At 39.6% G+C, this 22,194-nt stretch overlaps 4 protein-coding genes across 11 annotated transcripts; 3 read left to right on the top strand and 1 right to left on the bottom strand.

The window, feature by feature from the left end:
- Window positions 1–3,034: 3,034 nt before the first annotated feature.
- LOC111445816 (60S ribosomal protein L27-3-like) lies at window positions 3,035–3,835 on the top strand. The gene has a single exon (XM_023084330.1). It carries the CDS (start codon window positions 3,111–3,113, stop codon window positions 3,516–3,518), a length of 408 nt encoding a protein of 135 aa, XP_022940098.1. The 5' UTR covers window positions 3,035–3,110; the 3' UTR covers window positions 3,519–3,835.
- Window positions 3,836–4,461: 626 nt separating this feature from the next.
- On the bottom strand, window positions 4,462–14,008 carry LOC111445807 (gamma aminobutyrate transaminase 3, chloroplastic-like). Its single transcript, XM_023084309.1, has 19 exons — window positions 13,882–14,008; window positions 12,031–12,173; window positions 11,830–11,914; window positions 11,640–11,712; window positions 11,446–11,543; window positions 10,502–10,594; window positions 8,382–8,455; window positions 8,257–8,295; window positions 8,078–8,166; window positions 7,909–7,985; window positions 7,751–7,825; window positions 6,630–6,677; window positions 6,468–6,551; window positions 6,295–6,382; window positions 6,151–6,229; window positions 5,732–5,822; window positions 5,573–5,651; window positions 5,379–5,494; window positions 4,462–4,757 (listed from the first exon to the last, which is right to left on the bottom strand). The coding sequence occupies exons 1-19, from the start codon at window positions 13,921–13,923 to the stop codon at window positions 4,683–4,685; spliced, it is 1,548 nt and encodes a 515-aa protein (XP_022940077.1). The 5' UTR covers window positions 13,924–14,008; the 3' UTR covers window positions 4,462–4,682.
- Window positions 14,009–14,014: 6 nt separating this feature from the next.
- Window positions 14,015–18,556, top strand: LOC111445801 (protein FAR1-RELATED SEQUENCE 2-like). 8 transcript variants are annotated; one of them, XM_023084290.1, is made up of 9 exons: window positions 14,015–14,440; window positions 14,864–16,974; window positions 17,073–17,108; window positions 17,210–17,308; window positions 17,384–17,443; window positions 17,530–17,604; window positions 17,692–17,830; window positions 17,908–17,947; window positions 18,062–18,556. In XM_023084290.1, exons 2-7 carry the CDS (start codon window positions 14,893–14,895, stop codon window positions 17,704–17,706), a joined length of 2,367 nt encoding a protein of 788 aa, XP_022940058.1. In that variant the 5' UTR covers window positions 14,015–14,440; window positions 14,864–14,892; the 3' UTR covers window positions 17,707–17,830; window positions 17,908–17,947; window positions 18,062–18,556. The 8 variants fall into 8 exon arrangements, with proteins under 8 accessions (XP_022940058.1, XP_022940059.1, XP_022940061.1 ...); XM_023084291.1 differs by having other exon boundaries at window positions 18,029–18,556; XM_023084293.1 differs by having other exon boundaries at window positions 17,686–17,830.
- Window positions 18,557–21,483: 2,927 nt separating this feature from the next.
- Window positions 21,484–22,181, top strand: LOC111445815 (VQ motif-containing protein 22-like). The gene has a single exon (XM_023084329.1). The coding sequence runs from the start codon at window positions 21,536–21,538 to the stop codon at window positions 22,139–22,141; it is 606 nt and encodes a 201-aa protein (XP_022940097.1). The 5' UTR covers window positions 21,484–21,535; the 3' UTR covers window positions 22,142–22,181.
- Window positions 22,182–22,194: the final 13 nt, after the last annotated feature.

Below are 22,194 nucleotides of genomic sequence, written 5' to 3'. Positions count from 1 at the left end.
ATTTTTTTTTTTTTTTTTTTTTTGGTGAACTCTTGGATTATTAGTTGTAATAATAAATTGGGTGTTGAAGACTACAAGGCTGCTTATGAAACTATATTCACTGTGTTTTTATTCTTTTAGTTTTATTTTATTTATTATTATTATTATTTTGAATTACTACCCTAAATTAACTTTGAACCTTGTATTTTGTAAAATATATATATATATATATAAAACATAAAAAATACCTTAAACGTTAAAAATATATTTTAATTTTAAAAAATATTTTAAGGTTTCAAAAGATTCATTAATACTTCAATTTTTTTCAAAAAATATCATTAATTTTCAAAAATTTTATTAATACTTTTAAACTTTAAAAACACATTTACAATTTTTTTAATAGCTTTTAATTTAAAAAATTGTTTAAAAAATAAGTGGAAGAGAAAAACAAAACACCATTTGTAAGGACGTGGAAACCTTTCTCTAACAGACGCGTTTTAAAGCTTTGAGAGGAAGTCCGAAAAGAAAAACCTAGAGAGGACAATATCTGCTAGTGGTGGATCTGAGTCATTACAAATGGTATCAGAGCCAGACACTGGACGATGGCAACCAACCTTTCTCTAACAGACGCGTTTTAAAGCTTTGAGGGGAAGTCCGAAAGGAAAAACCTAGAGAGGACAATATCTGCTAGTGGTGGATCTGAGTCATTACAAATGGTATCAGAGCCAGACACTGGACGATGGCAGCCAACCTTTCTCTAACAGACGCGTTTTAAAGCTTTGAGGGGAAGTCCGAAAGGAAAAACCTAGAGAGGACAATATCTGCTAGTGGTGGATCTGAGTCATTACAAATGGTATCATAGCCAGACACCGGACGATGGCAGCCAACCTTCTCGCTCTTCCCCGAAGGGGGTAGACATGAGGTAGTGTGCCAGTAGACGCTAGGCCCTAAAGGAGGATGGATTTGATATTTTAAAAAAATGTTCATGAACTTTTAAAAATAATACAATTATCTTCAAACTAAAAAAAAAACGGATGATCTATCAGGTACAAAAAGATATTTTCTGTCTATATATTAATAATAATAATTTTTTTAAAATGAAGATCATAGTGTTTATAATATTTTTATAATTTTATTGATATTTTTTTAAACATAATGTTAATAGCACTTAAAATTCTTTAATGAAAGTTTTAAAATTTAAGAGTGTTTTAAAAATGTTATTGAAAATTCAAAAATATTTTAAAAACAAAGTTAGCCTTATTAATAATTTTACTTCATCATTTAACTTTGGTTACTCATATTTCCTCTTTTATAATAAAGTCTCAACAAATGTATGTAATATATTAATTTTATCCTAAAGTCGAAATATATAAATAACGATAAATTAATTAATAATAAATAATCGCAAATGGAATACAATGAGAGAGAAAAAGCATTAACTCGTTGACGTGGATTTATTGTTGGTTCAACATTTGCGGTCGAACAATTAATCTTTAAACAATAATAATAAATTAATAAAACGCATTAACTTAAATATAATGTTTTTTTGTATGATTTATAGCTTTAAATATATGTATTTTTTAATTAATAATTTATTATAAGAGAAAAGTAAAATTTTATTCAAGGTTTTTTCTTTTGACATAAGAATCCACTAAAAAAAACATGTTTTTTTTTAATCATATTAATCATATTAGATTAATTAAATATGATGTTTAAAAAATATATATTACATTATAAATAAACGAGTGAAAGTCAACCTAATATAAAAATTTTAATAGATGCATTTTTTAAGATTTAGGTGTATAAATTAATTATTGACGAGTAATGCACTGCGTGATTGGCCCACATGTCACACGAATGGTTGTAGTCAAGCTTCCATTAAGTTATAATTTTGCTAAATTACAAACTTCTTCAACTGTAACGGCCCAGATCCACCGCTAGACTTCTGGACTTTCCCTTTCGGGCTTCCCCTCAAGACTTTAAAAGGCGTCTACTAGGGAAAGGTTTCCACACCCTTGTAGATGATGGTTTGTTCTCTTCCCCAACCAATGTGGGACATCACAATCCACCCCCCTTCGGGACCAGCGTCCTCGCTGACACTCTTTCCTTCCTCCCATCGATGTGGGACCGCCCCCAATCCACCCCTTTTGGGGTCCAGTGTCCTTACTGGCACACCGCCTCATGTCTACCCCCTCTTCGGGGAAGAGCGAGAAGGCTGACACATGGTGCGGTGTCTGACTCTGATATCATTTATAATGGCTCAGATCCACCGCTAGTAGATATTGTCCTCTTTGGACTTTCCCTTTCGGGCTTCCCCTCAAGGCTTTAAAAACGCGTCTACTAGGGGAAGGTTTCCACACCCTTATAAATTGTGGTTTGTTCTCCTCCCCAACCAATGTGGGACATCACATCAACTCTTCGGTTTCTTGATGTCATCGTCCCTTGAGGTTAGAAGTGGGTGAAAACCGAACGAAATCGAGAAAATTAAGTTATTAAAAATGGGAGAAAAGAAAAAAAAATCCTTGGAAGAGTCGAGAGACTTTAGAGACCTATCTTCTCATGTTTAGGGCTAATCGTACGATGCTCGTTTTGTTTATGCTCGTGAGGGGACTGGCTTTCAAACTGACTCCTCCCTGAATGAATCCGGATACCAAACCATAGAGGAGTTGGACTTTTGACGGGCCAACCCTTTTTTATGCATCGCTTTACCATGAAGGGAAAGTGAACTTTGCTCCTCTATGCTCCCGACGCTCCTGTGGTTTGCGAGAAGAAAATAGGACTCATCGTTTCTTGCATCGGAAATAAATCCATTTAAAGATAATTTATTATGTTTAGATCTAATTTGTTTGTTTTTGTAATATCTAAAATCTTCTAATATTTTTTCAATTCAATGGTGCAAAAATAGTCATGGGCCCAACAATTAAGCCCAGTTGACAAGTGAGGCCCAATACGGCCCAATTATACACAAGCTATAAAAAGCCCAATAGTGAATGTCTTCATTTAGGCCCAGATTCAAATATAAATAGGGTTTCAGTTGTGCCGCTTATAAATAAGCTGCTCTGCTATCAGATTCTAGGGTTTATGATCTCATCGTCGTCTACAGCTTAATCGAAGCTCAAATCGGGTTTAAAATGGTGAAATTTATAAAGCCGAACAAAGCAGTTATTGTTCTCCAAGGCCGATTCGCCGGGCGTAAGGCTGTGATTGTACGCAACTTCGATGACGGAACCCGCGATCGGCCCTATGGCCATTGTTTGGTTGCAGGGATGAAGAAGTACCCGAGCAAAGTGATTCGTAAAGATTCGACGAAGAAGACGGCGAAGAAATCGAGAGTGAAGGCTTTCATCAAGCTTGTGAACTACCAGCACATAATGCCGACAAGGTACACGCTCGATGTTGATCTCAAGGATGTGGTTAATGTGGATTGTTTGCAGTCGAAGGTCTCGAAGGTCGCGGCTTCGAAGGAGATCAAGAAGAGGTTGGAGGACAGGTTTAAGACTGGGAAGAACAGGTGGTTTTTTACCAAGCTTAGGTTCTGAGGAAATTGTTTCGAGGATTTGGAGGTTTTTCTTTCATCTTGTTTTAAATTTTGGAAGTACATTTTAAATTATGAATCATCCATTGTTTGGTGCGATGATACTAAATTTTGTTGATCTTCTCTTAGCCCTAAATGGGTGGAACGAGGAAGAATCTAATTGAATGATCTGAATCGTTCGATCTCTTTTAAACGCCTCACATTTGGATACAATTTCAATTTCTGATTCTCGATGAACGCAGTAGGATCTTTGTATGATCAAATGGCATTGCTGATCACACATACAAGTACAACTGGGTAAACTCCTTCCCATTGCTTTCACTTTGTGGTATTCATGTGTTATTTTATATCAACTACAGATTCCTCCTCCATTATCTACTTATTTGTGTTCAGGGAGGCTATTGGGCTGAATTTTCTTTGTTTTTCTTCTGCGATCAGAAGGATTGTTTGATTTTCTTAGATTGGGATCGCCTTTTGAGGTTGGTTGTCTTTCAATTCCTTACAATTTGCGAAATTGTTCTTTAGAAGTTCTGAAATTATTTTCCATCTAAACAAAATTCTTTTAAAATGAAGCATCTCTTAACCATTTCCAAATGACACGCAAGTTTTTTAGAACTGCTTTTAAGAGTTCATTGGGGATCGGAAGTTTTTTAGAACTGAAATCATTTCCAAATGACACGCAAGTTTTTTAGAACTGCTTTTAAGAGTTCATTGGGGATCGGAAGCCATGGTTTTTCTGATTTGAAGAAAGAAACAGGGATGATTTCTAAGGAAAGAGTTATTGTGGTGATCTATGAATCAAAGTTAGGTTACAGACAGGAGAGGAAAAGAATAATCAAGAAAGAGGAGCGAAGCAACGAGACAGTTCAATCCGCCCGCGTCAGGGACAGGCAATGATTTTGATATATTTTTGAACCTTCAAAGAAGTTCATATAATACTGACAGGCAATGATTTTGATATATTTTTGAACCTTCAAAGAAGTTCAAGAGTATTATATAAGTTATGAAGGTTCAAAAACACTTCAATATGATAATCTACACACTCCAATATGATTAAAGCCGTGATAATTTACACACTCCAATATGGTTTCTTCTGTTTTCCTTATTCTCAAACAATTGGAGTAAATAAACTTTTCCACATTATTGATTAGGCTAGGTGTCGGTTGAACTACTCCGCCCGAGATTTGAGTTCCTTCACCCTTTCTTCAGTATCCTTCAATGCTTTCCCATAGATGCTTATAAGCTGCAAATGAAACCATTTTCAGGATTAGAGCTCTCAAGTTTCATATTACACTCATTTATATTCACTTAGAAGCTCTATTATTCTATGAACAACAAATTTGGATCACATCAACCCAATGAACATAAATATGTTCATTTACCCACCTCAAACGGACTGAGAAATCCTCATTTTAAACAGCGAATGGGAGGCAGAACGAGGTGAAATTTTTTCAAATTTTTTCCTATTTACTAAATCGTTCTAAGTTAGAACATTATATTATATTATATTTTTGCTTATAAAATATTATTGAATTGAATTTAATATGATGTTTTATATTTTTTTAATTGAAATTATAGATATATATAAAAAGATGGGGAAAAAATTTCCCGTATAGAACCCTATTCCCGGAAATTATCCGTGGAAAATCCCCACCTCGACCTCTATAAAAATAAATGTGAAGGGAAAAGTCCCCATCTCCGCTCCCGCTTGGTAGATATCTCTAAGCTTAACCCATTCCTTCATTTCAAACTTCATTGTCCTCATTAGTTTGTGTTTGTCACAACTTAACGAGGAACTATTTCAGGAATTCTTTGATCAAAGCCAATAACTTAATGGAAGAATGTAAGAATGTGTTTGGTGTACCTCATCAACTTCTTCAGGTGAGATTATGAAGGGAGGACTCATCATTATGCTATCCCCGGCTACGCGTATTAGCATTCCATGCTTCTCACACATTGCTCCAAAATATGCACCTATCCCTATACATCACATTCAAACACTTTTTAACAATATGATTCCAATATTGATGGAAACTTTTCACAACAGAAGATATCTACCCCATTCAGGAGGAAATGGATTGTTGGGTGATTTGTTATCTGTGAATTCCGTGCCTAAAACCAATCCCGTCCCTCTTATCTGCAAAAAGACAGACCAAACGAGCTGACACGAGCAAACGTTTTGTAGCCACGAGAAAGAAAAGATTACTCGAGCTGTACCTCTCCTATGATGGGACTGTTAGAGAAGGCTTTTACACCATCTTGAAACCTCGGGGCAATGTTCTTTACTTGCTCGACGATATTTCTCTCTCTATGAAGAAAAACACATTGCACAACATGAAACACCAAAATGTTTAGTATAGTTAGTGTAACAGCCCAAGCCCACCGTTAGCCGAATGTTGAGAGGTTTTCACACTTTTATAAATAATGTTTTGTTCCCCTCTCCAACCGAGGTGGGATTTCATAATCCACCTCCTTGGGGGCCCAGCGTCCTCACTAGCACTCGTTTTCCTCTCCAACCAAGGTGCGATCTCACAATCCATTCCCTTAGGGGCCAACGTCCTCACTGGCACTCGTTTCCCTCTCCAATTGATGTGGGATCTCACAGTTAGTCATGAGGACTAGCAAAATCTTCATACCGGTAGATCTTCAGTGTTTCAATTGCCACAGCACAAGCAACAGGATGTCCAGAATATGTGAATCCGTGGGAAAAAGTACCTGAATGAACAGACGATCAATTCGTCGTTACGAGGATATTTTCGGTTGCCCCATGACTAACTTACCAAGCTTGTTGCTTTGAGAGTGTATGACATCTGAGACTTCAGGGCTTACAATGACAGCACCAATAGGCATATATGCAGAAGAAAGAGCCTGCAAAAATAAGCATTATAAAGAAATATGTTCTTCTCAGGCTCTAAACGAGCTGTGTTGAATCTCGGAAATAGCCCGACTTCACCTTAGCTGTCGATACCAAGTCTGGCTTAATATCGTACTTATCGCATCCAAACATCGCCCCGAGCCTTCCGAAACCACAAATAACCTATGGCAGGGAAGAGCTTATAGGGCATTGGGTAAGAGAAGTGAAAAGGTATGAAGGCAGCTAGTAATATAGCATTACCTCGTCGGCAATGAAAAGAATGTCATATTTCTTCAGCACAGCTTGGACCTGCTCATGAAATTAGAAACCATTCAATAATTTTCTAACTTCCAACCGGCCAGTAGATATTGTCTGTTTTGGCCCGTTAGGTATCGTTGTGAACCTCACGATTTTAAAACACCTCTACTAGAGAGAGGTTTCCACACTCTTACAAGAAATATTTCGTTTCCCTCTCCAACCAATATCAGATCTCACAATCCACCCTCCTTGAAGGCCCAGCGTCCTTGCTGGCGCAACGCCCGATGTCTGACTCTCATACCATATGTAAACAGCCTAAATCCTCCGCTAGCAGATATTGTCCATTTTGGCCCGTTACGTATCGCCGCCCATCTCACGGTTTTAAAACGCGTCTACTAAGGAGAGGTTTCCATACTCTTATAATGAATGTTTCGTTCCTCTCTCTAATCAACGTGAGATCTCACAATCCACCCTCCTTGGAGGCCCAGCGTACTCGACACACCGCCCGATATCTGGCTCTCATACCATTTGTAACAACCCAAACCCACCGCTAGAAAATATTGTTTGCTTTGGCCTATTACGTATCGCCATCATCCTCACGTTTTTAGGCACACCGCCCGGTGTCTGACTCTGATACCATTTGTAATAGCCCAACCCCACCGCTAGCAGATATTGTCTGCTTTGGCCCGTTACGTACCGTTATCAGCCTCACGGTTTTAAAACGCATCTATTAGAGAGAGGTTTCCACACCCTTACAATGAATGCTTTGTTCCCCTCTCCAACCAATGTAAGATCTCACAATCCACCCCCTTTGAGGGCCAGCGTGCTCGATGGCACACCACACCGCCCGTTGTCTGGCTCTAATACCATTTGTAACAGCCCAACCCCACCACTAGCAGATATTGTCCACTTTGGCCCGTTACGTATCGCTGTTAGCCTCACGGTTTAAAACGCGTCTACTAGGGAGAGGTTTCCACACCCTTATAAGAAATGTTTCGTTCCCCACTCCAACCAACGTGGGATCTCACACTTTTCTTTTCTTTCGTTCTTATTTTTATATTTTTGAAGAAACGAAACTCTAGAAGTACTCATGATTATGCCTCGTAAAGAAAGTGGCAGCTTACTTTATCAAAATAAGTTGCAGGAGGAAGTATCACACCACCAGCTCCCATGACAGGTTCAGCAATGAAGGCAGCAATCTAAAAGAACCAAAGGTTAGAAACACTAAAGATTATCAGCAGACGTCAAATATTCGAACTTTAGTTAACTTCGGTGACATCACCGTCTCGGGTCCTTCCGCGAGAATAAGACTCTCTAAACTCTTAGCTAATCTCGACGAGAACTCTTCCTCGGTTTCACCTGTCACATCACAGTCATATTTAGCATTGTAAGAGCAATAGTATCAACCGTGTAACAACACGTCTAATAAAAATACCGCAGCTCGGTACTACCAGGAAGACGATAACGCCAGTAATGAGGACAGTCCGTGTGCAGTACAAACGGAGCAGGAAGATCAAATTTCTGATGCAATGCTGGAAGACTAATAAGATTTGCCAAGTTAACATAGTTTGGTCAAGCAAGTTATTAAAGCTTTCTCAGTCTTAGTAGCTATCTTTTGTTATTGGCATACCCTGAAAGACTAGCTGATATCAATGTGGAACCATGGTACCTAAGATTGCAAAGATAGCAAAGACTTGGATGAGTACAATGAGTAGAGCGTGTTTGAAAAGAGTGTTGGATAACGAACATACTTACGATTTTGAACGAGCGATGATTTTCTTCTTGTTCGGTCGCCCGAGTGCGTTATTATAATACCAAACTAGTTTTACCTACACGAGTTAGAAAATGATGTTATTCATTTGATATTATACATAGGGACAAGAACGAAGCATTCTTTATAAGGGTGTGGAAACCTCTCCCTAGTAGACGCGTTTTAAAAATCTTGAAGGGAAACTCGAAAGGGAAAGCTCAAATATGACTATTTGCCAGCAGTGGGCTTGAGCTGTTACAAATGGTATTAGAGCTATCTGGACAATGTATCAACAAAGAGGCTGAGTCTCAAAGGGGGGTGGACACGAGGCAGTGTGCCAGCAAGGACGCTGGGCCCCGAAAGGGGGTGGATTGGGGCGTCCAACAACTATAATCACCACCTATAGAAAGTAACTACTCATCACGAGTATTTATTATTATACTCAACGCAAGCATCACTAAGGTCATAATATCTTTCTCCGGCAAAAGTAAGTATGAAAATAAGGGGAGCCTATGTGAAGCAGACCATCAACCAGATATTACCGAAGGCAAGAACTGTCAGTACCAGTATGGGGGCACGGTATTTAGGCTCCCTCCTCTCGTACACCACTGGTTAGGTAAGAAACGAGCTAAGGTTTGTGCGAGAGTGGCAAGAATTGGGTAAGATTTTGCAAGGACGTGCTAGCGGATTCATCCTACACTCGAGTCACGAGATTCCATTCTAGTTCCTGAGGCCCAGAAGCTTGAAGCATCCTAGCTATGAAGATGAAGAGTGTGATGTCCCACATTGGTTGGGGAGGAGAACAAACCACAATTTATAAGGGTGTGGAAACCTTCCCCTAGCAGACGCGTTTTAAAGCCTTGAAGGAAAGCCCGAAAGGGGAAGCCCACAGAAGACAATATTTGCTACCGGTGGATCTGGGTCGTTACAAATGGTATCAGAGCCAGACACCGGACGATGTGCCAGCCTTCTCACTGTTCCCTGAAGGGGGTAGACACGAGGCGGTGTGCCAGTAAGGACGCTGGGCCCCAAAGGGGGGCGGTCCCACATTGAGGGGGTAGACACGAGGCGGTGTGCCAGTAAGGACGCTGGGCCCCAAAGGGGGGCGGTCCCACATTGATTGGAGGAAGACGAGGCGGTGTGCCAGTAAGGACGCTGGGCCCCAAAGGGGGGCGGTCCCACATTGATTGGAGGAAGGAAAGAGTGCCAGCGAGGACGCTGGGCCCCGAAGGGGGGTGGATTGTGATGTCCCACATTGGTAGGGGGTAGACACGAGGCGGTGTGCCAGTAAGGACGCTGGGCCCCAAAGGGGGGCGGTCCCACATTGATTGGAGGAAGGAAAGAGTGCCAGCGAGGACGCTGGGCCCCGAAGGGGGGTGGATTGTGATGTCCCACATTGGTAGGGGGTAGACACGAGGCGGTGTGCCAGTAAGGACGCTGGGCCCCAAAGGGGGGCGGTCCCACATTGATTGGAGGAAGGAAAGAATGCCAGCGAGGACGCTGGGCCCCGAAGGGGGGTGGATTGTGATGTCCCACATTGGTAGGGGGTAGACACGAGGCGGTGTGCCAGTAAGGACGCTGGGCCCCAAAGGGGGGCGGTCCCACATTGATTGGAGGAAGGAAAGAGTGCCAGCGAGGACGCTGGGCCCCGAAGGGGGGTGGATTGTGATGTCCCACATTGGTTGGGGAGGAGAACAAATCACTCTTCCCTGAAGGGGGGTAGACACGAGGCGGTGTGCCAGTAAGGACGCTGGGCCCCAAAGGGGGGCGGTCCCACATTGATTGGAGGAAGGAAAGAGTGCCAGCGAGGACGCTGGGCCCCGAAGGGGGGTGGATTGTGATGTCCCACATTAGTTGGGGAGGAGAACAAACCACCATTTATAAGGGTGTGGAAACCTTCCCCTAACAGACGCGTTTTAAACCCTTGAGGGGAAGCCCAAAGAGAGCGTTTTAAACCCTAGTTACCAAGTGGCCCGTCCCACACTAGTACAATTACATTCAGTTCAACTGGACACTGAATGACCATATTTTACGGTTTCGTATTTACCTGATCTCTTTTCCTTCGGTAGCTCGATAACAGGTAATAAAATTTTCATGGTAACAATGTAGAGTAAACAAAAAGCACCTGAGTATCATTTGCTTCTGATCCACTGTTTGAAAAGAACACCTTCGCCATTTTTCTTGCAGTAAAAATTTCCAGTATTTCTTTTGCTAGATCCTGCAGTGGACAACAAGATAAATAGAACAAGATTACGCTCCTGCGTTTTCGACATCTCTTTGATAAATGAATCATGTCACCCGTTCTCCCGAAATTACGGGGCTCGACGCTAGTCAGGCAGTGGAAACTACCATCAAAATAGTTCTAGTTGATTAGAGTTACTTTGAGACAACATAACAATATTCCTTTAGACTCGACATTAATTCGAGGAAAGAGAGGTTCGGGCCATGAACCAACTTGGGGTGAGCTTCCTTGATATTAAGGTGGGAAAGTGGTCGGGAATTGTTTGGTAAAGGTAAAATCATGAAGTTTTTACAATATTGCTACGTCGAGGTTGCAACAGTTATCATTAAACTTCAGACATCTCAAGTTTTGTATTTTTTCAGATATTGTCCGCTTTGGCCCGTTATGTATCGCTATCAGCCTCACAGTTTTAAAACGCGTTTTTTAGAATTGTGAGGTTGACGGCGATACGTAACAGGCCAAAGAGAACAATAACTTCTAGTGGTGGGCTTGAACTGTTACAAATGATATCAGAACCAAACACCAGGCAGTGTGCCAGCGAGGACGTTAGGCACCCAAGATTGATGGATTGTGAGATCCCACGTCGGTTGGAGAGGGGAATGAAACATTCCTTATAAGGGTGTGGAAACCTCTCTCTAGTAGACACGTTTTAAAATCGTGAGGCTAATAGCGCTACGTAACGGGCCAAAGCGAACAGTATCTACTAGCTGTGGGCTTGGGCCGTTATTCCAAACTGTGTTTGATTTCTTTTTTAAGTGAGCTTTCATGTCATAACATGTAATGATAAGAATTTTAAGTAGCTTCATACTAAGAAAGGAATACAATACCAAAGACGGTTTCGTTGTGCGATTCCAAAAGGAATGGTAAAACGGCAATGTATTCAGCTGTGCCATCGCTGCAGCAACAAGCCGAGGCTCGCTTCCCCCTGCCGATATTCAGTATTCATACACGACTCGAAAGACTTAATATACAAAGCTAGACCCGAAAAGCCATTATATAAGATCGGGAGCCGTAAGAATACCTAAGGACGTGCACCATAAACCAGCAAGCGAATCGAGATATTTCTTCCCGTTAACGTCGTAAACATAGGAACCCTGTAGCCATGATAAATCACCACGACAAATATTATCACGTGGGGACGGAAGGTCCTCGTGGGATTGCCAGTTTTTAGAAAAAAACGACGATGAAAAAAGAAGAACGTGAAGAAATACCTTAGATTTTGCTATGACCAAAGGATTCAAATCAGCAGCCTGCCAACCAGCTGTGAAAGGTGCAAGCATGTCATGGCCTTTGAAACTGGGATTCCATACGTAAAATATGTGAGATAACGAGCGTTTTCGAATCGAAAATGTTTCGAGTAGATGAATATTTTCTTGATCATATATAATATTATCACGGAGACTCGAAGTTACCCTTGACCGTTCCTTGAACCAGTACTCGAATTGTCCCTCTGCAATGATGCTTCTGTTCCATATGGGTGGCTAAGTGATTGAACCTGAATGAGCCGCTCACAAGAGTTTCTATGCGCAGAAGCATCTTTTGCACAGGAACCAACCTGGAAACGGTTTAATCAAAGCATATCATACGATGATAAACATTTGAGGTACTAGCATGGAGTCTCTTTTCCTTCTGCCGACACGAGAAGGAAAGAAACCACCAAATCCCCTAACTTCAGAACATAAACTAATTAAGGATTGCTTTGTAACGTCTTCTTTGGACTTTCCCTTTCGGGGTTCCGCTCAAGATTTTAAAACATGCATATTAGGAAGAGGTTTCCACACCCTTATAAGAAATGTTTCGTTCCCCTCTCCAACCAATGTGGGATCTCACAATCTACCCCCCTTAGGGGCCCAGCCTCCTTTCTGGCACATCGCCCGGTGTCCGGTTCTGATACCATTTGTAACAACCTAAGCCTACCGCTAGGTAATATTGTCCTTTTTGGGCTTTTCTTTTTGGGATTCTCCTCAAGGTTTTAAAACGTGTCTACTAGAAAGAGGTTTCCACACCCTTATAAGGAATGCTCCGTTCCCCTCTCCAACCAATGTGAGATCTCATAATCCACCCCCCTTGAGGGCCCAACGTCCTCGATGACACACCGCCTAGTGTCTGCCTCTGATACCATATGTAACAGCCCAAGCCCACCGCTAGTAGATATTGTCCTTTTTGGGTTTTCTCTCTCGAGATTATCCTCAAGGTTTTAAAACGCGTTTACTAAGAAGAGGTTTTCACACCCTTATAATAAATGCTACGTTCCTCTCTCCAACCAATGTGGGATCTCACAATCCACTTCCCTTGAGGGCTCAGCATCCTCGTTGGCACACCGCCCTTTTTTACATCTCCATGTCCCTCCCGTGTGACGACATGGGGGAGAAAAAAAGGAAAGAGAGGAATGGGGTATCTCTCGCTTTTAGCATAGCGGGCCCCAACGGGAGGCCCGCACGACGGGCTATTAGTTCAGTGGTAGAGCGCGCCCCTGATAATTGCGTCGTTGTGCCTAAGCTGTGAGGGCTCTTAGCCACATGAATAGTTCAATATGCTCATCAACGCGTGACCTTGAGATGTGGATCATCCAAGGCACATTAGCATGACGTACTTCTTCTATTTGAACCGGGGTTTGAAACCAAACTTCTCCTCAGGAGGATAGATGGTTGATTCACCTATCTCATCCAGCCCCCTTGGAGGCCCAACGTCCTCGTTGGCACACCTCTCGGTGTCAAGCTCTGATACCATTTGTAACAACTCAAGCACACCGCTAGCATATATTGTCCTCTTTGAGCTTTTCTTTTTGAGATTCCCCTCAAGGTTTTAAAACCAGGTCTATTCAGAGGTTTCCACACTCTTATAAGAAATGCTTAGTTCCCTCTCGAACCAACTTGAGATCCATGAAGGATTACTTCCCCTTTTATCTCTCCAAACAGCTCTATATAGTTATATCCTTCACTAATTTGTACAGTTGAGCTTTGGAATGAAATGAATACAACTTCCATGTATTCCGCAGGGTAGGAAGTTAGCATGGTGTTCTCTAATGGCGGGGGAGATAAATGCTATAAAAGAAGACAAGTCGCCTCATCAAGATCATACTTCCAACAAATCCCCCTCTGCCAAAAGATTAAATCTCTAAACTACAGAGTTCAACTACCCCACCATTCAAGAACACCATAAACATGATTCGCAGTAAGTTCCAGAAAAAAAATGGATCAACCAAAAACACAGAAGAGGAAACAAGATGATCAAATTTGAAAAGGGTAGTGATGATCTGAAACCTTGGGTTTGATGATCGTACGAAGCAGATGGTTGAACCCCATTTCTTGTTCTAGGCGAAGCACTCAAAATGTTGTTCCTGTGCAAGCAAAGAAAGAAAGAGCAGTTGGTGAGCAAGTTCTTCTATAAGAAGAAGATGCTTTCGGCCGATTACTTATCTATTTGTAGAACAGTTTGTTTTATGTTGTCTCGAAAACGTCAAATTTTAGCTATTAATCTGTAAAGTTGCTTGATTAGTCGGTTAATTGTAATTATTTTTATATAAATTACGAATTTAGTACACTTTTGTGTATATATACATTTTGATTAAAATTATCCGTTCGTAGAATGACGGACGTGTTTAATTTTTCGTCTGGATCCGACCCAAATGGAGCTTATTCGGCGATAGCCCGGATTGGTTGCTCCGTTCATCTTTCCGGCGAAAAGCGATGAAAATCCGGCGACGAAGGAGCTTCGAATTAAGCCTCGGCGGCAATGGAATCTCCCGTCGATTCTTCTTCTTCTTTTGTTAGTTCGTTTTAATTTCTGCAGCGCCGCATCACCTGTCTCGCCCCTTCCGAGGTAATTGATTCCGGAATTTCAACTAATTAGGGTTCTTGCGTTTCTTCTTTTCATCTGAGGCTTCGATTTGTAAACTGATTCTTCATTAAATTACGGCATTTCGTTTCTTCTGGCCTTTCGATGTGCTTCTGTATATCTACTTCTTGATTTTACTTGTTCTTGCTGCTAGACTTGATGCAATTCAAGTTTATATAAGAACGTATTGTGGATGAAACTCAGAACTTAGGGATTTCGGAGTATGGAAATTAAAAATTGAGAAATTCTTCAGCTGTATAAGCATGAACTATGAACAGATATCAAAACTTCAAGTTCCTTGATCTACAATAGTAGATCAATAGCTGAGATCTGTGTATCATAATGTAAATTCTTTCTGCTTCTTCAAGAACTTGATAGCTACAGAGCCTCATCCTTGTGTACTCTCAGGGGCCTATTCAATCTTTTACATTTTCCTCATGGATATAGACCTTGAGCTGCCTTCCAGTGATCAAGAAAGGTTAGGCATCCTTGAGAGTAAAAATGATGGCATGGATTTGGATCAGACACATGGTGAGGGAAGGGCTGCAAATTCTCCTACAAGGGCTGAGCTAAGTCAGGGAATGTCAATTCCAAATACCGAAACTAATAGTGTTCGGGATCAGATGGATATCGTTAACGTGGGAATAAATCACATCATGGGGCCAGCATTTGAACCGAAAATCGGCTTGGAGTTCGAGTCGAAGGAAGAAGCATATTCATTTTATAGAGAATATGCTAGATTTGTGGGATTTGGCATCACAATAAAAGCAAGCAGACGCTCTAAAAGATCTGGAAAGTTCATAGACATTAAGATTGCTTGCTCTCGATTTGGAAGCAAGCGAGAGTCGACTACGACCGTCAAGCCTAGACCGTGTATGAAGACGGGTTGTGATGCTAGCATACACATCAAGAAAAGGGAAGATGGAAAATGGTTTGTTCATGGTTTTATAAGAGAGCATAACCATGAGATTTGTCCTGATGATTTTCATTATGCTTTAAAGGGAAAGAACAAAAACCCGGATATCATTGCTTCTGAGAAGAATGGTTTGCAGTTGGCTCTAGACGAGGGAGACGTCCATTTGATGCTCGAGCATTTTATGCATATGCAAGAAATGAATCCTAATTTCTTCTATGCTGTAGATTTCAACCAAGAAAAACAGCTGAGAAGTGTCTTGTGGGTGGATGCAAAAGCAAGGCATGATTACAAGAACTTTAGTGATGTGATCTTCTTTGATACTCATTACATAAGCAGTGGATATCAAATTCCTTTTGTTCCTATTGTTGGAGTCAATCATCATTTTCAGTATGTCCTGTTTGGAGGTGCACTGATTGGTGATATAGCTACTTCAAGTCTTATTTGGTTAATGAAGACGTGGCTCAAAGCGGTGGGTGGTCCTGCTCCAACCGTGGTCTTGACCGATCGAGAATCGTTCTTGAAAGAAGCTGTTGCAGATGTATTTCCCAAGGCAATCCATTTGTTCTCTTTGTGGCACATACTAACAAGAGTTCGTGAAAAACTAGGAAAGATTATAGATCAGAACAGAAATTTTATGGAAAGCTTTGATAAATGCATTTATGGATCTTGGAGGGATGAAGAATTTGAAAAGAAATGGTGGGAAATGGTTGAGAAATTTGAAGTAAAGGAGAATGAATGGCTTCAGTTACTGTTTGATGATCATAAGAAATGGGTGCCAGCGTATGTGAAGAACTATTTTTTGGCTGGAATGTGTACGAGTGAACGATCGGGGAGCGTGGCTTCGTTTTTTGACAATTATATAAGTAAAGAAGCTACGTTCAAGGAGTTTGTTGAACGATCTGAGATTTTCTCCAAAGATATGCTCGAGTTGGAAGCTGATGCTGATTTTGAAACTCGGCACCAAGAACCTGCCTTGAAATGTCTCTCTCCTTTCGAGCAACAAACGGCGACCATCTACGTGACGACGATATTTAAGAAATTCCAGTTGGAGGTAGTGGGTGCAGCTTCATGTCGAGTGCACGAACAAACCGAAGATGGAGCTATTGTAACATACCAAGTTGATGATCTGGAAGAGCAGCAGAAGTTCCTGGTAGCTTGGAATAAAGCAGAATTGGATATACGTTGTCGATGCCGTTCTTTCGAGCATAGAGGCATCCTTTGCAGACACGCTATCCTTGTTCTTCAGGTTTCTGGTGTAACGAGCATCCCACAGAAATATATTTTGAAACGTTGGACGAGAAATGCAAAGGTCAGGCTAAGTGAATCGTCAAATCGACTTCATTACCGAGTGGCGCGGTTCAACCACCTCTGCAAACAAGCCATTAGACTAAGTGAAGTCGGGTCTTTATCTCGAGAAACGTATGATATTGCATTTGACGCATTAGAGGACGTATTGAAACAGTGTGTTTTTGTGAACAATTCTAACAAGAGCTTTGCAGAAACAAATATGGTTTCTGTTGGTTTTGTTGACGTCGAAGACGATGATCGTGGCGAAGATATGGCCAAGTCGTCTCGTAAAAAGAAAACGATCAAAAAAGGCAAGGTGAGTCGGTACGTGCTTCTGGCTAGAGAGCATTGTATAGTCTCTATCTGTGTATTCTGTACTAAACATCTGTATACTCTCCTGTTTCTGCCTATCAGATCACCAAGCAGGCACGGTACAAATCGTCGGAGGCGGTATGTTCGATGCAGTTGTGCTAGAATTCGTGCAAAGTGTTTTCATTGTAAATGGTATTGTTCTTACAAATTCTCTCCTCTGGGTTCGTACATTCGTGCAGGAAGTCGATTCGAGAGCAGCTGCACTCGATGGCTGCACAAATTCGCCTTTCTGTGATGGACCTGAAGGTTATTATAGTCTTCAAGCTATGCAGAGTTTGGTATGCTTGATGATACATAGGATCATAATGTTCTTTAAGAAATAAGAACCTTAGTTCAACTTTCTGATTCTTCAGGATCAATCTCCTTCGGTTGTAGCTCGTGTCGGTCCACGTGACGATAGACAAACAATACAGGTACTAGTCTTATATTCAGTAACCAATGCTAGATCGATATACGACACGGTTCGATTCGTCAACTTAATATATTCCTTATCCTTTAGTCCCTAGGACAGCTTAACCCGAGGGAACCGGGTGCGCAAGGTCGTTTTGACATTGAAAATAATCTGCAAGATATGGTATGCCTTCGATTACGTGTATTTTTCGACGATTTCATTTCGGATTCTCCATTAGCAGAGATGTAATTGTTTATGCTCTAGGAATAGCTCGACGATGCCTAGCCCCAGACTCGCATAAACAACATGTCAGTTCATGTTCGAGATAGACGCCTGTCGGGTTAGCTAAAACAAGAACAGGACAACCTTTGCATACATAAAACCAGTTCTCAGCTGGAAATTTTTCTGGGTATGGTCTAAATCTTAATTCATGTCTTGTTCTGTTCTATTTATTTTGGTCTTATGTTCTTTTTATTTTATGTGCAGGCAAAGCATTTTCCTTCTCACAAAGCTGCAATTAAATAAAGTAAATATCCACATCATACTTTAAGAAAACGTTATGGTTTTGGTAATTTTGTCTAGTTTTTTTAATTACTTTTTAATTTAGAATTTAGCTGATCAACTGGTGACCCCGATTCAGATCAGGATTCAGCACCTTATGGTCTTGATATTCTCTTACATACCCTAACGACATGGTCACAGATCGCTCTCATTCGCATATAGTCTCGGTTCATTCGTGTATCTTAGGAGGTCACTCAACATAAAATTGCTCCACAAAGTTCGTATGATTGAGCCATAAAAAATGAAAGGGTACCTTGTTAGTATATATATGTATGACTTTCAATTCTTTTGAGCTTTTCTTATTTGTCATATCCTCATAATCGCTCTTATCCATGTTATCCATGGTCATATGCTCGTTTCAAACTTCTTTTACTACCTTTCATATTAGTTAGATATTTATTATTCTTGTTATATCAATACGGAGATGTATGATCGTTCACCAAAATCATGTCTACACCCGCCATGGCTAAAATGTCTTAGAATGTATTATAGGGGATGTGACTAGCTGACAATTATTCTTATCTGGGTTATATGTTATCAAAGCTATGGTTGTTGCTCATTCACTTTTAGCCTATAACATTACTCACTCACTCTCTCGTAAAATATTTTTTGTCAAATGTGACCCAAGGCTTGATCATGCGTCAAAATTGTCTGCCAAGTTCAATTTTCTCACTGTTGAACAAGTGTTGCACAATTGTGATACTAAATAGCACGCTATAAACATGAGCCGTTGGCATCATATACTCAACAAACCAGTGGACTCGTTCAATTTCTTCACGAGCAGTCTCCCGACACGTGTTGGATTTGAACAAAATGATCCCGACTAAAGTAAACATCCTTCATAAGTCAAGCTAATTTACGCTATACCTCAAATCAGGTCCCTAAAAAAGCAACATAAAGAATATTAATTGGGTGTGATTAAGAAGCAAAGCAAAATCCCATTTGGGAAGAAGAGATTGGGTGTGAAAACAAAAGGGGTATGGTTTTGCAGAGCCGCAGCGGATTTGATGAGCGGACTTGGTCAAAGATCAGGCAAAAATAAATAAATAATTAAAAACCGACGAAAATATGAGCCCAATAATGTGGAAAAATCAGAAGAAACCAAAAATAAATAATTAAATCAATCAGAAATTAATCAGCGTCCCACATCGATCGATTCATCACCAGGCGCATTCGTCAAAATAACGTGCGAATTTCTTTATGTTTAATACTAACATTTATTTCTTTTTCCTTTTTTATTTTCTTCTTACTTGACTTTTTTTTTTCTCGTCTTTTTATTATTATTTTTTTAATTCTCTCCAAGCGGTGAAAGATGGTTGATGAAGAAAGCGTCCACAAGCGCATGCGATATATATATATATATAAGGGTTTATCGGGACACTTAAGAAGTGTTTGATTGGAGGGAATTACGGGCGTACACGACTTGAAAACGAAAGGTAACTCCTTAAATGGAAGGGAATTTTAACGAGATGTGGAAGCTCAATGAAATTAAGGGTATAATCGGGTCGGTTCGATATACGAGGTGGAAGAATGGAAACGATATTTAAAACGTTGCAACGATGTCGTTAAACAATTTTTTATCATAAAGTTTAGATTTGGAAGTAGCATAATGCTACTTGTTTGTTAATGCTTTAAGAGTATGAATCTCTAACTCGTTGTACTAAAGATACAAAACGTAAAAAAACGTCAATATTTTTCATTAATATTAATTATTTTTTTAAGGTATTTTTAATATAATTTAAATTAAATAGAATGAAAATAGTAATAAATAAGTGGGGTTGTCAAAATTAATTTAAATTAATATAATTATTAAATTGAGTATTTTTTATTTTCTTTTTCTTTCAAAATATTAAAATTGGGAAATTCTTGCTTGGTTGGTTTGAAGAAATTCATGCTATCCACATCTAAGTTCTTAAAACATTAATGTTTTTTAGAAGGAAAAAAAAAGTCATATTTTCTCTCTCCTATTAATAAAAATTTAGAAATCTTTATCCCGTCCCTAATATAAAATGGGCTAAATTAATAAAAATATTCGTAATTTTGGTGCGTTTGTCTTAAAAATATTCGACAATAATTTTATCCTTAGTTTTGGATGTAACTGTTTACTTTTAGTAAATTTTCAAAAATACTCTTAAATTAAAATTTCACTAATACCCTTCAACTTAAAATAAAAAATAAAAAATATATTTACAGCAAGACTTAATAAGCTTATCGTCACTCGCCCAGCATTATGTTTATTATCTATAATTTTAAAAGTAACATTAACTGCTTTTACTTTTATAAAATAAAAAATAAAAAAAATTAAATATTATCGTTAATATACGGGTGAAAATTGTGTACGACGTCTAAATAAAAATAACTCATTTTTTTCCATTTTTTCCATTTTTGTAAAGTAATTGAAAAGTAAAAGTAAAAATATATATATTGTTTAAATTCATAAGATGAATTTAATTGGGTTATATTTGGCTGAATTTTCAACATTTGTGAACAATCTTTTGGAGATCTTTGATTTTAATCATATAATTAAATATAAAAGTTTGAAATATGTGCTTAGAGGTAAATTTGACTTCATCTTTTCAATATTACATAATTTTAATCATGCTTTTTTATCTCTTTATCTATTATTACTATTTACTATTTTACTTTTTTTTATTATTATTATAACAAAAAGTAATTAACTATTTTAATTGGTGACTCATTTCATATAAATTATATTTAATTTTTAAAATTTACTAATTAATTATAATTAAATTTTTATATATCTTTGGTGGTAATTATTAAAATTAAATAAAATCAATAAGAAGGTATATTATGGATGTAAATTAAATTATTTTAATAATATCAGTGTGTTGAATGAAAGTCCCACATCGAAAACTTAGTCATATCAATAGAATCCTCAAACGGTACTGTGAACCTCGAAGGCATAGTAAAAAATGACTAAGACTCCAAAAGAAAAAGAAGTCGAGCCTCGATTAAGGGGAGACATACTTTGATCAAGGGAGGTGTTGGATGAAAGTCCCACATCGGGTAATTTAGGAAATGATCATTGGTTTATAATAAAAAAATACTATCTCCATTGATATGAGATCTTTTGGGAAGCTCAAAGCAAAGCCACGAGAGCTTATACTCAAAGTGTACAATATCATAACATTGTGGAGAGTTATACTTAAAGTGGACAATATTATACCATTGTGGAGACTCAGTTAACACAGAAAACTATTTAAGAGGTATGAAACACTAAACCAAACATTCCCTTGATATAAGCCTCGAGGAAGCATGCAGTCCACAGTGGCAACAGCAAACCTACTTTTTAAATCTCCCCTCCACGTGTCGCCCTCACGTGACATCCATAAAATTGAAAAAAAAGAGTTTATATTATCATTTTAGTGTTTTGTCTTTTAAATAATTTAATCTTAGAAATTGTTAATTTATTTCGTTTAAGAAATAATTGCTAACCGCCCCCTCTAAACTTTGAAAATTACACCCACATACCCCCAAAGAATCTATATATACCAAAACCACCCTTCTAATTCAGCCACTTTCTTGCTTCCAAATGGCTGATCAATGGATTCACATGTATCACCAAAACAACAATCAACAACTCTCCTTCAACCTTTCCGACCACCGTCAGGTCAATAACGACGACAATTCCGGGGTTGTTTCTGATTCCACCGTCGTCACCGCCGCCATCTCCTCTGCCACAACGCTACCGACCTCCTCCGGTTTAATCCCAGATGGGGGCAGAGTCTCGAAGCCGGTTCGCAAGCGGACCAGAGCCTCTCGACGGACTCCAACCACTTTATTCAACACGGACGCGGCCAATTTCCGAGCCATGGTCCAGCAGTTCACCGGTGGTCCATCCAACAACGCTTCCAATTTTTCCACATTTGGCTTCCCTAGTAACTCCAACGCCGTTTTCGACCCCACCGTCGCCGCCTACCACCTCGACGCTCCGCCGGTATTCCAATTCCAAAACCAAGCTCCACCGCCCCCGCCGCCGCTGCAGCAACCGCCGTTTATGTTCTCGTTGGGGAATTCAGCGGCGAGTGAAACGTTTTTTCAACAGGGTGGGGGGTTGAGGAGTAATGATAGCAATGTTAATTACATGGGGCTGTTTGATGGGTCTTCGCCGACGGCTCAGAATCCTCGATCGGAGTGACTCCGGCACGGCGGCGGGAATTATTGTCTTTTTTTTTTTTTTTTTTTTTTTTG

Source organism: Cucurbita moschata, unplaced genomic scaffold (genome assembly GCF_002738365.1).
Source record: "Cucurbita moschata cultivar Rifu unplaced genomic scaffold, Cmos_1.0 Cmo_Scf00008, whole genome shotgun sequence".
Classification (NCBI taxonomy): domain Eukaryota; kingdom Viridiplantae; phylum Streptophyta; class Magnoliopsida; order Cucurbitales; family Cucurbitaceae; genus Cucurbita; species Cucurbita moschata.
The sequence above is the reverse complement of the archived record's forward strand: the minus strand, read 5'-3'. Positions and strand labels throughout refer to the sequence as shown.